This window comes from Agrilus planipennis, unplaced genomic scaffold, assembly GCF_000699045.2.
Source record: "Agrilus planipennis isolate EAB-ADULT unplaced genomic scaffold, Apla_2.0 scaffold48, whole genome shotgun sequence".
Classification (NCBI taxonomy): domain Eukaryota; kingdom Metazoa; phylum Arthropoda; class Insecta; order Coleoptera; family Buprestidae; genus Agrilus; species Agrilus planipennis.
In genome coordinates, this window is record NW_020438937.1 from 638,810 (window position 1) to 655,306 (window position 16,497).

At 34.6% G+C, this 16,497-nt stretch overlaps 2 protein-coding genes across 2 annotated transcripts in view; one reads left to right on the plus strand and one right to left on the minus strand.

Moving 5' to 3' along the window:
- The window catches only part of LOC108732523 (26S proteasome non-ATPase regulatory subunit 1), a 306,055-nt gene that overhangs the window by 255,369 nt on the left and 34,189 nt on the right, over window positions 1–16,497 (plus strand). The gene's annotated exons all lie outside the window — the stretch shown is intronic.
- Window positions 1–16,497, minus strand: part of LOC108732525 (5-hydroxytryptamine receptor 2A) — a 103,519-nt gene that overhangs the window by 79,615 nt on the left and 7,407 nt on the right. Inside the window, exon 2 of the mRNA XM_018463389.2 lies at window positions 5,301–6,021. Coding sequence (XP_018318891.1) covers window positions 5,301–5,937 — 637 coding nt within the window. The 5' untranslated portion in view covers window positions 5,938–6,021. The remainder of the gene's footprint in view (window positions 1–5,300; window positions 6,022–16,497) is intronic.

Below are 16,497 nucleotides of genomic sequence, written 5' to 3' on the forward strand. Positions count from 1 at the left end.
AAGTGAAGTATTGTGTCCAGACGTTTCGTCAGCTACTGCGGCTGACATCCTCAGTGGTAGTGCTCAGTTGTCTCATATATAAGTACAGAAAAGCTATAGGGGTATTAGAAGGGGTGAGATGCCCCGGTACAGATTGTAGCGATTTTTCGTCAGTAATATAATGATTAAGATTTGTCAAGTTTAAGCCCTTAAAAATTAGGTGTATGATTGTATCAAAATTGTTTGTCCCAGTCGTTATCGAGACATCGAGATATAATCTACGTTCACGTTGTCAACGCAGCAGTACCACTGAGGATGTCAGCCGCAGTAGCTGACGAAACGTCTGGACACAATAGTTCACTTAGACCAAGGCCCTGTAGCCCGAATCTTCATTCTACTATGGATTCCGGCCGTGAAAGCCTTTGTTCTTATAATGCTTCATTTGTGTTGAAATTTCTCAAAAACATGACCATGGCCAATAAGCAGACATAGGTAATCGTAGATATTTTGGATAAAAATGTTCTATTCTAATTTATTATGCTGTAATTTAGTGGTTTTTACTTCAGGATAATAATAATACAGAGAAATAAAGTAAAAATTGGAGACTGTGGTAAATGACTGATTAAACTGAAAAGAGACTCCCCCAAATTACCATTATGAATTGATTATTGTGGACACGATGTTTCACCTAGTTCTTAATATGCGCTTTATCACCAACCAGTCTCGCGTTGATAATGTCCACGCTAAGAAGTATCCATAATAATCAATTTATAGTGATAATTTCGTCTCGTTTTAGTTTGATAATATACGATAGAAAAAAAATAACTCAATAACTATTTCAATTCAAAGTATTTTTAACTCAAACACAAAAGATTATCTGTATAATAATACCAGTGGATTAACAGCATGATTTTTTGGCAAAAAGAGCTGGGGGTACATGTATTTGAGTTCTTATTGTAATATATTTATGATCGGTATTTTTAAAATGCTCTCTATAATGCCCCAATAAACTGAAAGAAATCCACAAAGAATAAATAACAAGGATAATTAAAATTGATATTCTCTCAAGATTTATTGAATTCTTTGGAAAAGTGGATATATTTCGAATTGTTTAATTAATGGGTATTTTCTATAATTAGAAGAAAAGCTCCTTGGCTTTAATTTACTTTATACTTACTTTGTTGCAATCATTAGCAAAACGAAGAAAATGTTGAAATTGAAGAGAGGAAAAACTTGTTTGTCGGGCTTTCGTAGCTTATCATTAACAAATACCTACGTAGACGACAAAGCATTTGATAAGTTCCAAGCAAATACTTAGTTTAGTTAGGGTGTATTGTGTACAAGGCAGAAGAATGTAAATACGTAACTTTGCACCTAATTAAAAGATCTCATTGTAAATAATGGGAATGTTAACTCCTTGAAACGCTATTACAAAAAAAAAACAGGAAGGAATGCAGAGAGCGACCTCGTTGAAATGAAAAATCAGACGCGAAAGCTTTCAAGTTCGTAGTCCTTGAACGTACAGTTTGTGTAAACTGTGTATTAATGAAACATTTCGAAGCGGGGAAATCTTCAATAAATGAAATAATTTGTTACTGCCAATTACGTAAAACACAGTGACCTAAAACTTGCCAAGATAAACAAAATTGCGTTTTAGTTGTCCAGGACGAGATAAAGCTTTTTTTTTATACATAGAAGGGATACCGTTGCATACCAATGATTACGTCATAACATAGTGCAATCTGCTTACACGGGAATTTTTTTTTAACAAATTTAACTTTCAGAAAATATCCCATTTTAAAATACAATGAAAACTCTATGTAAAGGGCTGTCTATGAATTCAAAATTCATCAATTTTTAGCCCCTTCTCCCACATAATGGGACCGTAACGCATGACCCTCTTCCTCAACACTCCGTTACGTAACACGTATAAAAATTTTAGGCTTCAATTAAAAAAACGTTTTTGAATTTATTCATTAATAATTCAATTAAACATAAATAAGTAATGTAAACATTAGCCCCCCTACGCCCTCCACGTAATAACGCTATAGTGCCCCTAATTAGCGTTTCGTTTCAAGAAGCTGAACATAATCAGAATTTTGCAAATGAAATTTAATGCTTGACACTGAAACTAAGTTATGATGATGGCTCGATACTAAAACGTCTCTCAAGTGATGAATCGGTGTCAGTTTCTTCCTTTTTTCATTTGTTTAATAACTCGAAACTCTGCAGTTGCGCATTATATAAAGATAAATAGATAAAAGAAAATGTTTTGTGTATAGTGCACTATCCAATCAGAGAAAAGGACTTTGCAATTTTTTTATGAATAGCAGGTTATTGCAACCATTGAGTTTTTGTTTCGTGTTTCGAAAACAATAAATTGCTTCTCTTGAAATCCAGTTCAAGTTTGTTCTCGTCCAATTATTCTTGCTGACGTCTAGTAATAATATCTTCTCTATTCTCTCCCTTTTAGGAACAAAATCAGTATTCGAAAATGATCCCACCATTATATCGTACTAGATAACAAATGCAGCTGCATTTCTCTTTTACTTTGCAACAAAAAGCTACCTCTATAATGAATGTGATTTGAATAATTTTATTAAACCGAAAAAATTACGGTTATAATAACTATTTAAGTTGCTTATTATCTGTAAAATTCTGCAATTACGTTTTCATTAGGTGTCTGAATGACATTTTAATTAATAATTTTCTTTTCCTAAAATGTTCTAAGTTCTAAAGGAATTGAAATTTTACATTCCAATATAATTTGGCACTTTCGCCAGTTCGTTTGGCAGTTTTCAACTTCGTTAATCGTGAAAGTAATCAAAACTGTGGTCCTTTGTAATTTGAAACTTTTAATTACTGACTTGAACCTTGTCCCTTTGTAGCCTTACTTTGTTGCTTATGAATCATTAAATGCTTTTGAAATAATCGCTGCTTAACGAATAAGGTATCTACACGTCGGAATTTTTAGATGTCCCAATTTCAAAATTCAAAAAATGCAGCTTTAGGCCTTTTTAAGAGGATTACTATGTGACATAAAAGGACAAAACAACCATAATTCTTCAAACATACCATCAAGATTTTCAAATAATTTAACATCAAAATCCGAATATTGCAAATTCGGCTTGCTTTGATTTGAAGTTAAAGCCTTTTAATATTTTAGAGAAATTCTATAGTCAATTCAGCTTCGAAAAATACAGAGCGATAAAATAAATCAAAATGACCGATTTCGTGGATTGATAGAATGTGTAAAGAAGTAGAAGAAAAGTTTGAAGTAGGTAAAACCGATGAGGCTTATAGTATAATTAAAAGGAATTTTAGAGAAGTAGGGTACAGCAGTAAAAATATAAGAAACGAGGTATGGGTCATTTTGATAGAAAATGCGGAAAGGGCAGATAGGTGGAAAGAATATTTAGAGAACCTATATGTAGGCCATGAGTTACAAAATATATTAGAGAAGGAAGAAGGAAGAAGAAGTGTGGAGATAGGTGCTCTAGGTTATCCCATAATGAGAGAAGAGTTCGATGTAACATTAAAAAAATAATAAGGCGCCAGGTGTAGATGGGATACAGGGGGAAATTCTAAAATATGCAGGATAAGAGGTTAGAGATCGTATGTTTCAGATAGTTAGTCACATTTACGAGACGTGGTAGTAACCATACCTAAAAAAAGAGGCGCGGATAGGTGCGAGATATTTAGAACAATTAGCTTAATTTCCCATGCGTCAAAAATCTTAACTAGAATTGTACAGAGGAGGATGGAAAAAAGGGCGTATTTGTCGTGAAAGATTTTTCGAAAGCAGAAACAATTCCATACGCAATTCGTCCCTGATTAACGATAACTGTTATTTTCCTTTGTTAGGTATACTTACTGCTAATATTGGCGAATGCTTGTAAGAATTACCAATAAAATTTAATTAGTTATTTCATCAATATAGTTCGAGTAATTCAGTAAGAAGTTGGTATGATTAAGCGCCTCTTTTATTACTGGCAGTAAACTTCTCATGATGCAAGTCAAAATACGTAAAAAATTAAGTTTATTACTTCGCAACGTAAGATCTCTTGTGTATTTTTTATGCTCTTTTGCCTTATTTTGGCTTTTGCTGAGCTACGTAATTATAATATGCTAATGTCACACAACCCTAAATATGCACCATTTCTGACCATTATTTTTCAGTATCTTCTAACTTTTCACCTGTTTTATTTTTGTCATCCAATTTTTTTCCATTTACTTATTACTAGTACGTATTTCCGTTCATCTTTTGCTGAGTTTAATATTGAATGACATTGATAATATGATATTAGACACCTTATTTACATATATGCTTGATGCATGAGCAATTTTTTCATAAAGGGTAAACTGTTTTGTTAGGCAAGTTCTACGTGAGCTTACTGTAAAGTTGGGGAAAAATGGAAAACTGCATGCTTGTGAAGTAAATAATAAGTTTTACGTAAAAAGGAAATCAATAAGTGAAACGAAGAGCCGTTTTTTTATTTAGAATAGAATTACAAGCAAAATGAGTAATGTGTGGGTGTGTGTGAGACAGAGAAAGAGAGAGATAACGTGTGATTTTGTGAAAAATGCAATTCAAATCGAATTATTCGTGTATGTTTGTTACCTGCCTAATGCAAACAACGTTTTATCATAGTGCGTTTTAGAAAATACTACAAATGGCGCAGTAAACGCGATCTGTGGCACGATGCTACATTTTAAGATTACGTATGCTCCAACAAGGTCCACTTGTGTGGATATCTACTTGCTGAAAACGAATCCCGGCATAGCCAACCTCAACGTGATAGGCACGTTAGCTTAATCGAATAAAATAATTNTTTAAATAAAGCATATTCTTAAATTTTAACGAGGCAGTTTAAATAATTTTGCAAATGCTACTGTACACTTTTGTCTAGTTCTCGTTCGATGATCAGTGGGCAAATGAGTTCCGCAGACAAATATGATTGAATTTGGAATTATGCTACGGCGCATCCTAATAAAGGGAAGGGGCATATATCTAACTTCTTGAAACGATCAGTACATAAATAGTCGAAACCAAAAGTCAAAAATCTTCACTGCAGTTTTCTTGCTATAAGATGACATATTATCCTAGTTCGTATTTCCTTTTAAATTAACGAATTCTGGAAATGTAAAGTATGCACATTCGAATACAGTTAAGTACCTGTTTTGTGTAAAATCCTCGCGATATCGTGAATAGCATCTTAGCGTTAACGTAGTAGACAATTATGGTAAAAAGAAAGACAACAAAGTTGGTTGATTTATTAGGTTCCGTTATAAAACAGCGTACACTGTTCCGGGCATCTTACCTAAAAATCCTGGAATGGCTCCCAGAGGCATCACAAAAAGACTGACAAGAAGATCGGCAATGGCGAGCGACAGTAGAAAGTAATTAGTAACATTCTGTAACCGTCTGTCCAAAAGTACGGCCAAACAAACCAGGATATTTCCCAGTCCTCCGGCAATAATGAACACCACGACAAACAGAAAGCTCCAATCGTATTGCTGCTGATGATTTTGAGAATTGTAGTAAAATTTCAACTGATTGGAAATATTTGCGTTCAGACCGGCGAGTATGTACCGAAATGCACCCTCGTCCGAAGATACACAACTCCAGTTGGTGTCGTTCACAAAATCCGAAACGTTAAATAGCGTGTCGCACTCAAAACTGTACCACACGGAAGCGTTCGCGAGACACTTGGTGCACGACAGGGCACTGTTGCTCAATTTGCTAACATCACAGTATAGACTCATAGTTGACGATGCACAACCGATGAAGAAATCGGTGGCGTTTTTTCCGAAGGAGCACTGGGTCGTGGTGCTGGGGATGGCGGCGATGTTGGTGAACATTATATCGGGAATGCTGTCCGAAACCCCGATCCGGGCACATGTCAGGAGATTGTCGTTTACCACAGAGTCAGAGTCCCGTGGTAACGACCAGTTCATTTTGCAAATTACTTCACATGTTACTGATGCACATTGCAAATTAAAAAACGCGATTTTCTCTCATGATTATTTTATATGCCTACACTGTAAAGCGAAAGAAATATTTCAATGACGTCTTAGAAATTTATCAAGACATCAAAAGGATCGCTTTTCGTGAAACAAGTTCTCATTTCCGGAAAAGCGGACCTTTCAATAGTTTGACCAAATTCTGAGGCTCAATGTAGTTTTTAATAAGCTGATGATGATGATACTGGCCGCGAAAGCCTTTACCAATTTGAATTTTTTTAATGATCCAAAATTGATAAAAATATAAACAAATGTTAAAACAATCAACTTTCAACCGCCATAACTTTTTATGGGGGTGAGACCGCCGCAAATTTTTTATGGGGTTTTACTCAGATGACCACCCTCTTTCGATCCCCCTACCCCCACCTCTTCGGGGCAATCATCTACCCCCCATAACTTTTTATGGGGGTGAGACCGCCACGAACTTTTTATAGTACAGTGATGGGGAGACCTCCTCTTTCGATTCCACCCACACCCACCCCCGAAGGGTTCCATCATCTAGACATCTACCTTTATTTATGGTAATTAGATTAAATAGCTGTTATGTTTGATTTTTTTCCTTTTATAATTTATAACATTGAATAAAACTGTCTCCTCCACTTTTATTGATGCTGCAAGTATAATAGTATTTAGCAACTTGTATCTCTTTTCAAATCATAGTCTCAGCAAGGACCACGGGTTTGTTAATCCTTTTATAGATAAATACATTTCTACTCCATATATATTCTCTTCCTAAAACATGATGATTATTTCGTTGTTATTGTTTTTTAAACATTTCACGCTGTCAGTATTGCACTTCGAGTACGTTTTTTATTAACATATGAAATGATAAAAGAGATCTTTGAATAAGTTTCCGTGTTTTATAAAGCGCTCAGATCTTTGCAGACAAACACGTACTAAAAAACGTTGACGCTTAAAACGATTTTATGAATAACCACTACGAACTTGTTAACTAGTTCAAAATTAACGAGCGTACGTATGTCATTAAAAACACATCCGACATTGGATGACATGTGTAGACTTTTATGTACGCTATACATTTGTCCATCTGATAAAATTGTTATAATTTAAATGGAATGCTAAATGCACCTAACTCTCTTTTTTTTCCGGTCCGATAAATTTAATTTTGGCTGAGTTACCTTATTAAACATTTAGGCATTTTTTGTAGTAACTACTTCACTGGCATAAATCGACCGAGTTATCGTCAACAGTGGAACGGTTTCATTTGAGTATATTAGCGAGTAAATATCATCCGATATTACTTATCAGAATTTTACTCATACGTCGGACCCCTTGCGTTGCACCGGTATCATCGAAACTCAACGATAATTTTATCTGATAGGTACTAAGAAAACCATTTAAAAATGTCATTTTTACTGCTGCACCGGTACCTGCTTCGATACGGACACCGTTAAAATGGATGGGTGTAAAGATGCTCTAAGTTCCACTTTGATGTTACGTTCTTATATCCTTGAAGAATGCGTAACAGAGTAAGAAGTTGGAAAGTTATAAATGAGTAGTAGACGCAGTCAACACTAGAATTGTGAGACTCAAATACTGGGTCTGTTTGAAAACTGATCCAGAACCGTTAAATCTGATGGTACAACAGACATCCTTTAGGGAAATTTAATAGCCATAAATTTTTAGACGTGCGTATAATCACAATTTCCTATTCATTTTGGTTTAATGCAATATGAAATGTTTGTTATTATAAATTGTTCATTTTAGTCTTGAATGGTATCAAGCCGAACTTGATAATTACCACTTTACGTTATAATAAAAAAACGAACTTCAAATTGTTTTGGAAAACTCACGGCCCTCATCTTGTTAATGGAATGTTTTAGCCTTATCATCAGTTAAAACCAATACAGGACACAATTGAAGCAAATTAATTACTTGAATTGTCCTCTTGATAAATATTAGGGGAAGAAATATATGTATAATACCAAAATCCATCCGTTTTATTAATCTTTGACTTAATAGTACCCTTACAATTAATGTTATTCCAGTATGTCTATGTTTTTATCCTTCTAATATGTAGGATTTGAAAAATAAATCATGTTTATCAAAAGACGATGAATTCATAGAGGCTGAAAGGCATTTAGTATTTCTTTCTTCGTTGCGGTGTAATAACGGTCGTAGAATGAATTCATCATTTTGTGCCACCCTTCCGGCGTTACATGAATATTAAGGTAACAGTCGGTTGGCTCACACTCTCGGTGGCTTCCCTTTTTACCTTCCCGTCGAAAAATCTGCAGCGAGGCTACGCCTATGAGGTAAACCTCGAAATTTCATTTTATTAAATTTCCTCGGCGTTGCTTACAAAAAAAATACAGCGACTTAATATGATAAACCTTAAGGATTCTCAGTGGTTTTCTTTTCAGCTAAATCGCACGTTTTCTTTTATTTCATCCCTTACTAAGTTTGAGAAAGAAAAGCAATTTATCTATACGTATCCGTATATAAAAGGCTTTGTCTTAACTGATTTGACACGTGTTCGACATCCGTGCCGAATTTAAGACAAAAGTGGGTAATTATCTCTCATTACAAATAAAAATAAAGTTAGCGATTTTATAAAATTAAAATAGTTCCGATGATAGACTACTTTAGCATGCAGTTCCCAGAGTTTGTAGTAATTCTTATTTAATAGAATCGACAATTTTAGTTCATCATCATGCGAAACATGGACAGTGGGAGCGGCGGAAAAGAAAAGGTTAGAAGCGCTCGAAATGTGATGTTATAGACGGATGATGAGGATATCGTGGGTAGACAAGGTTAGAAATGAAGAGGTATTGGAAAGAATAGGAGAACAGAGGACTCTATGGAAGACAATAAAAAATAGGCGAGATAGGTTGGTAGGACACCTTCTCAGGCATGAAGTTCTAGTCAGAGACATATTAGAGGCAGAAACAGGAGTGAGGAGGGGTAGAGGTAGACCTAGATTAGATTACTCTTCGCAAATAGTTAAGGATGTGGGCTGTTCTAGTTTTAGGGAAATGCGAAGTTTAGCTCAGGATAGGAAAGAGTGGAGGTACGTGTCCAACCAGTCTTAGGACTGATGACCTTATGATGAGTCTTCAGTCCTAGGACTAGTTGGGTATACACCTCTACTCTTTCCTATCCAGAACTAATTTTCGCATTTCCCTTAAAGTAGAACATCCCACTTCCTTAACAGTTTGTGAACTATCGAGGTCTATTTCTACTCCTCTTAACTCCTCTTCCGTCTATTTCTTATACAGTCCTCTGTTCTCCTATTCTTTCTTATACCTCTTCATTTCTAACCTTCTCTATCCACGGTATCCTCATCATTCGCCGGTAACACCACATTTCCAACACATCTAACCTTTTATTTTCCGCAGCGCTCACCGTCCATGTTTCACATCCGCCGCGCATCTTTCTAATTTCTAAATTAACCGCTGGCGAGCTTAGAAGTGACTTCTTTTTATTAAAGGCGACTCGACCCTGCGTTACAATTAATAATTTAATACATCTATTTTAAGCACTTGAATTCCTCAAATTTACTTCCAATAATGGTGACAATATTAGAAAATTTTCTGAATTTCTACATTAGAAATTTTATGTTCAATATTCTATTACCAGAACAATGGTTGCGGAAATCATCGAGACCGCGAATTACACCTAATGTAACCCAATCAAACCTAGTTGAACTTCTATATAATTGTTGATGAATTTAATGTTCTATCGAATTTTATGTTTAATTTAACTAATAGAATCGTTATCCGTAAATTGTAAAAGGATCATTAATGAACTAACAATAAGTTCTACATTTCATTGTCACGTTCTACAAAATACCGATGATATATTTACATTTAAACCAAAACCAACCGGGAAATTTAACATTCCGTGCAACTAAATTGCTTTTTTTTTCACGCGTGTTAACTCAATTTCTTGTTAATTGTGTTGTAATGAATGTTGTCGGTACATAATTTTTCGAAAATTAGAATAAGTGTATTTGGCAAATTAAATAATGCTCGACGTCTTTTAATGGAGTTAGATGCGTTAATGTAATGAAGCGAGCTGCTGGAGTCCTATGGGAATGCCCTTTGGGAGCATTAATTCGTGCAGTCATTTATCCCCAGGCAAAAGATCGGATTTTATCAGTGTTCCGAGAGCCAAAAAGTTAGATTACAAACGATAAGAGCCGCTCTAATGAAGCCACATCATAGCAGGCGTAAACATAAACTGACTCTACCTGGAGCTTTCGGATGTAGGTATAGTGATATTGAAAGTAATGAAACTTGTTAAGGATATGTAGTTTGAAATTTTCAAAAATTTGTAATTTCTTTAATTCACCGCACTAAAATAAATAGCACAATTTGATTTTACGTTTCAGTTTTAGCATAATATGTTTTTGCTTCGAACCCATAATTGACCCATAAAGTAATATAGAATTTAACCCGCAGAGGTTTTCGGAGATAATGCTTCATTTGAGAATGAATGAAGATTCGGGCTATAGGACCCTGGTCTAAGTGAAGTATTGTGTCCAGACGTTTCGTCAGCTACTGCGGCTGACATCCTCAGTGGTAGTGCTCAGTTGTCTCATATATAAGTACAGAATAGCTATAGGGGTATTAGATGGGGTGAGATGCCCCGGTACAGATTGTAGCGATTTTTCGTCAGTAATATAATGATTAAGATTTGTCAAGTTTAAGCCCTTAAAAATTAGGTGTATGATTGTATCAAAATTGTTTGTCCCAGTCGTTATCGAGACTTCGAGATATAATCTACGTTCACGTTGTCAACGCAGCAGTACCACTGAGGATGTCAGCCGCAGTAGCTGACGAAACGTCTGGACACAATAGTTCACTTAGACCAAGGCCCTGTAGCCCGAATCTTCATTCTACTATGGATTCCGGCCGTGAAAGCCTTTGTTCTTATAATGCTTCATTTGTGTTGAAATTTCTCAAAAACATGACCATGGCCAATAAGCAGACATAGGTAATCGTAGATATTTTGGATAAAAATGTTCTATTCTAATTTATTATGCTGTAATTTAGTGGTTTTTACTTCAGGATAATAATAATACAGAGAAATAAAGTAAAAATTGGAGACTGTGGTAAATGACTGATTAAACTGAAAAGAGACTCCCCCAAATTACCATTATGAATTGATTATTGTGGACACGATGTTTCACCTAGTTCTTAATATGCGCTTTATCACCAACCAGTCTCGCGTTGATAATGTCCACGCTAAGAAGTATCCATAATAATCAATTTATAGTGATAATTTCGTCTCGTTTTAGTTTGATAATATACGATAGAAAAAAAATAACTCAATAACTATTTCAATTCAAAGTATTTTTAACTCAAACACAAAAGATTATCTGTATAATAATACCAGTGGATTAACAGCATGATTTTTTGGCAAAAAGAGCTGGGGGTACATGTATTTGAGTTCTTATTGTAATATATTTATGATCGGTATTTTTAAAATGCTCTCTATAATGCCCCAATAAACTGAAAGAAATCCACAAAGAATAAATAACAAGGATAATTAAAATTGATATTCTCTCAAGATTTATTGAATTCTTTGGAAAAGTGGATATATTTCGAATTGTTTAATTAATGGGTATTTTCTATAATTAGAAGAAAAGCTCCTTGGCTTTAATTTACTTTATACTTACTTTGTTGCAATCATTAGCAAAACGAAGAAAATGTTGAAATTGAAGAGAGGAAAAACTTGTTTGTCGGGCTTTCGTAGCTTATCATTAACAAATACCTACGTAGACGACAAAGCATTTGATAAGTTCCAAGCAAATACTTAGTTTAGTTAGGGTGTATTGTGTACAAGGCAGAAGAATGTAAATACGTAACTTTGCACCTAATTAAAAGATCTCATTGTAAATAATGGAAATGTTAACTCCTTGAAATGCTATTACAAAAAAAAAGAGGAAGGAATGCAGAGAGCGACCTCGTTGAAATGAAAAATCAGACGCGAAAGCTTTCAAGTTCGTAGTCCTTGAACGTACAGTTTGTGTAAACTGTGTATTAATGAAACATTTCGAAGCGGGGAAATCTTCAATAAATGAAATAATTTGTTACTGCCAATTACGTAAAACACAGTGACCTAAAACTTGCCAAGATAAACAAAATTGCGTTTTAGTTGTCCAGGACGAGATAAAGCTTTTTTTTTATACATGGAAGGGATACCGTTGCATACCAATGATTACGTCATAACATAGTGCAATCTGCTTACACGGGAATTTTTTTCAGAAAACATCCAATTTTAAAATACAATGAAAACTCTATGTAAAGGGCTGTCTATAAATTCAAAATTCATCAATTTTTAGCCCCTTCTCCCACATAATGGGACCGTAACGCATGACCCTCTTCCTCAACACTCCGTTACGTAACACGTATAAAAATTTTAGGCTTCAATTAAAAAAACGTTTTTGAATTTATTCATTAATAATTCAATTAAACATAAATAAGTAATGTAAACATTAGCCCCCCTACGCCCTCCACGTAATAACGCTATAGTGCCCCTAATTAGCGTTTCGTTTCAAGAAGCTGAACATAATCAGAATTTTGCAAATGAAATTTAATGCTTGACACTGAAACTAAGTTATGATGATGGCTCGATACTAAAACGTCTCTCAAGTGATGAATCGGTGTCAGTTTCTTCCTTTTTTCATTTGTTTAATAACTCGAAACTCTGCAGTTGCGCATTATATAAAGATAAATAGATAAAAGAAAATGTTTTGTGTATAGTGCACTATCCAATCAGAGAAAAGGACTTTGCAATTTTTTTATGAATAGCAGGTTATTGCAACCATTGAGTTTTTGTTTCGTGTTTCGAAAACAATAAATTGCTTCTCTTGAAATCCAGTTCAAGTTTGTTCTCGTCCAATTATTCTTGCTGACGTCTAGTAATAATATCTTCTCTATTCTCTCCCTTTTAGGAACAAAATCAGTATTCGAAAATGATCCCACCATTATATCGTACTAGATAACAAATGCAGCTGCATTTCTCTTTTACTTTGCAACAAAAAGCTACCTCTATAATGAATGTGATTTGAATAATTTTATTAAACCGAAAAAATTACGGTTATAATAACTATTTAAGTTGCTTATTATCTGTAAAATTCTGCAATTACGTTTTCATTAGGTGTCTGAATGACATTTTAATTAATAATTTTCTTTTCCTAAAATGTTCTAAGTTCTAAAGGAATTGAAATTTTACATTCCAATATAATTTGGCACTTTCGCCAGTTCGTTTGGCAGTTTTCAACTTCGTTAATCGTGAAAGTAATCAAAACTGTGGTCCTTTGTAATTTGAAACTTTTAATTACTGACTTGAACCTTGTCCCTTTGTAGCCTTACTTTGTTGCTTATGAATCATTAAATGCTTTTGAAATAATCGCTGCTTAACGAATAAGGTATCTACACGTCGGAATTTTTAGATGTCCCAATTTCAAAATTCAAAAAATGCAGCTTTAGGCCTTTTTAAGAGGATTACTATGTGACATAAAAGGACAAAACAACCATAATTCTTCAAACATACCATCAAGATTTTCAAATAATTTAACATCAAAATCCGAATATTGCAAATTCGGCTTGCTTTGATTTGAAGTTAAAGCCTTTTAATATTTTAGAGAAATTCTATAGTCAATTCAGCTTCGAAAAATACAGAGCGATAAAATAAATCAAAATGACCGATTTCGTGGATTGATAGAATGTGTAAAGAAGTAGAAGAAAAGTTTGAAGTAGGTAAAACCGATGAGGCTTATAGTATAATTAAAAGGAATTTTAGAGAAGTAGGGTACAGCAGTAAAAATATAAGAAACGAGGTATGGGTCATTTTGATAGAAAATGCGGAAAGGGCAGATAGGTGGAAAGAATATTTAGAGAACCTATATGTAGGCCATGAGTTACAAAATATATTAGAGAAGGAAGAAGGAAGAAGAAGTGTGGAGATAGGTGCTCTAGGTTATCCCATAATGAGAGAAGAGTTCGATGTAACATTAAAAAAATAATAAGGCGCCAGGTGTAGATGGGATACAGGGGGAAATTCTAAAATATGCAGGATAAGAGGTTAGAGATCGTATGTTTCAGATAGTTAGTCACATTTACGAGACGTGGTAGTAACCATACCTAAAAAAAGAGGCGCGGATAGGTGCGAGATATTTAGAACAATTAGCTTAATTTCCCATGCGTCAAAAATCTTAACTAGAATTGTACAGAGGAGGATGGAAAAAAGGGCGTATTTGTCGTGAAAGATTTTTCGAAAGCAGAAACAATTCCATACGCAATTCGTCCCTGATTAACGATAACTGTTATTTTCCTTTGTTAGGTATACTTACTGCTAATATTGGCGAATGCTTGTAAGAATTACCAATAAAATTTAATTAGTTATTTCATCAATATAGTTCGAGTAATTCAGTAAGAAGTTGGTATGATTAAGCGCCTCTTTTATTACTGGCAGTAAACTTCTCATGATGCAAGTCAAAATACGTAAAAAATTAAGTTTATTACTTCGCAACGTAAGATCTCTTGTGTATTTTTTATGCTCTTTTGCCTTATTTTGGCTTTTGCTGAGCTACGTAATTATAATATGCTAATGTCACACAACCCTAAATATGCACCATTTCTGACCATTATTTTTCAGTATCTTCTAACTTTTCACCTGTTTTATTTTTGTCATCCAATTTTTTTCCATTTACTTATTACTAGTACGTATTTCCGTTCATCTTTTGCTGAGTTTAATATTGAATGACATTGATAATATGATATTAGACACCTTATTTACATATATGCTTGATGCATGAGCAATTTTTTCATAAAGGGTAAACTGTTTTGTTAGGCAAGTTCTACGTGAGCTTACTGTAAAGTTGGGGAAAAATGGAAAACTGCATGCTTGTGAAGTAAATAATAAGTTTTACGTAAAAAGGAAATCAATAAGTGAAACGAAGAGCCGTTTTTTTATTTAGAATAGAATTACAAGCAAAATGAGTAATGTGTGGGTGTGTGTGAGACAGAGAAAGAGAGAGATAACGTGTGATTTTGTGAAAAATGCAATTCAAATCGAATTATTCGTGTATGTTTGTTACCTGCCTAATGCAAACAACGTTTTATCATAGTGCGTTTTAGAAAATACTACAAATGGCGCAGTAAACGCGATCTGTGGCACGATGCTACATTTTAAGATTACGTATGCTCCAACAAGGTCCACTTGTGTGGATATCTACTTGCTGAAAACGAATCCCGGCATAGCCAACCTCAACGTGATAGGCACGTTAGCTTAATCAAATTAAATAATTCGAAGCGGTCTATATTCTGTCGAGACTGTCAGACGCGGATCGCGATTTCGATCTTTTTGTATCTCATCAGCGCGTCGTAAACAGCTCCGACAGAACACAGACCAACTTTTACCTGCTGTCTTAACAGTGCGTTTTAGAAAATACTGCAACTGGGGCGGTAAACGCCATCTGTAGTACGATGCTACATTTTAGGATTACGTATGCTCCAACAAGGTCAATTTGTATGGATATCTACTTGCTGAAACGAATCCCGGCGTAGCTAACCTCAACGTGATAGGCACGTTAGCATAATCGAATAAAATAATTGAAAGTGGTCTGTATTCTGTCGAAACTGCCAGACGCGGATCGCGATTTCGATCTTTTTGGATCTCATCAGCGCGTTTTAGAAAATACTACAAATGGCCATTTGTCTAAAACGCATTGTTAAGACAGCAGGTAAAAGTTGACCTGTGTTCTGTCGGAGCTGTCTACGACGCGCTGATGAGATCTAAAAAGATCGAAATCGCAATCCGCGTCTGGCAGTTTCGACAGAATACAGACCACTTCGAATTATTTTAACGTTTCATCATATTTAAACAAATAATAATTGAAGGTATGTTCTTAAAATTGCATATTTTATAATACGAGAAAATATCAACAGCCAATCTGTGAAAAAAATACCTCCTTTTTCATTTTCTTTTTGACAAGGACGCCTCCCCTCGAAATCCCTTGTGACCAATTCTAGTTTTTTCCTCCTAGGAAATAGAAAACCTTCAGATTACACCCACACATCCATATCCCGAATAAAAATTCAGTACAAACATTCCGACATACAATATGTCAGTTGTAACGAGTTTTGAACAGAACGAAAACGTGTCTGCTCGTCACTCACAACAAAAATTTAGAGCGCTTATTACCTCCGGTTTTCCATTAGCTATACAGAACTTTGTATGTACCCACTACATACGTATGGTTAGCTGCACATTTTTTACAGCCCTTCTGAAATTTGTCACCAAATGTTTAGTTGAATCGGGAATGGTCTTCACAGAGCAAATTTTGCGAAACATTTCTTAATAAAATCATTATCCACCCCTTCTCATCTTTGAACCAAAATTCGCATTTTTCTAAGATTAGAATATCGCACATCGCAAAAACTAATCTAATCATCATTATTCATCCCTTTCCTTTCGTTTTCCTTGCACATCGATGTTTGTGTTTTGTTTTTATTTACTAGT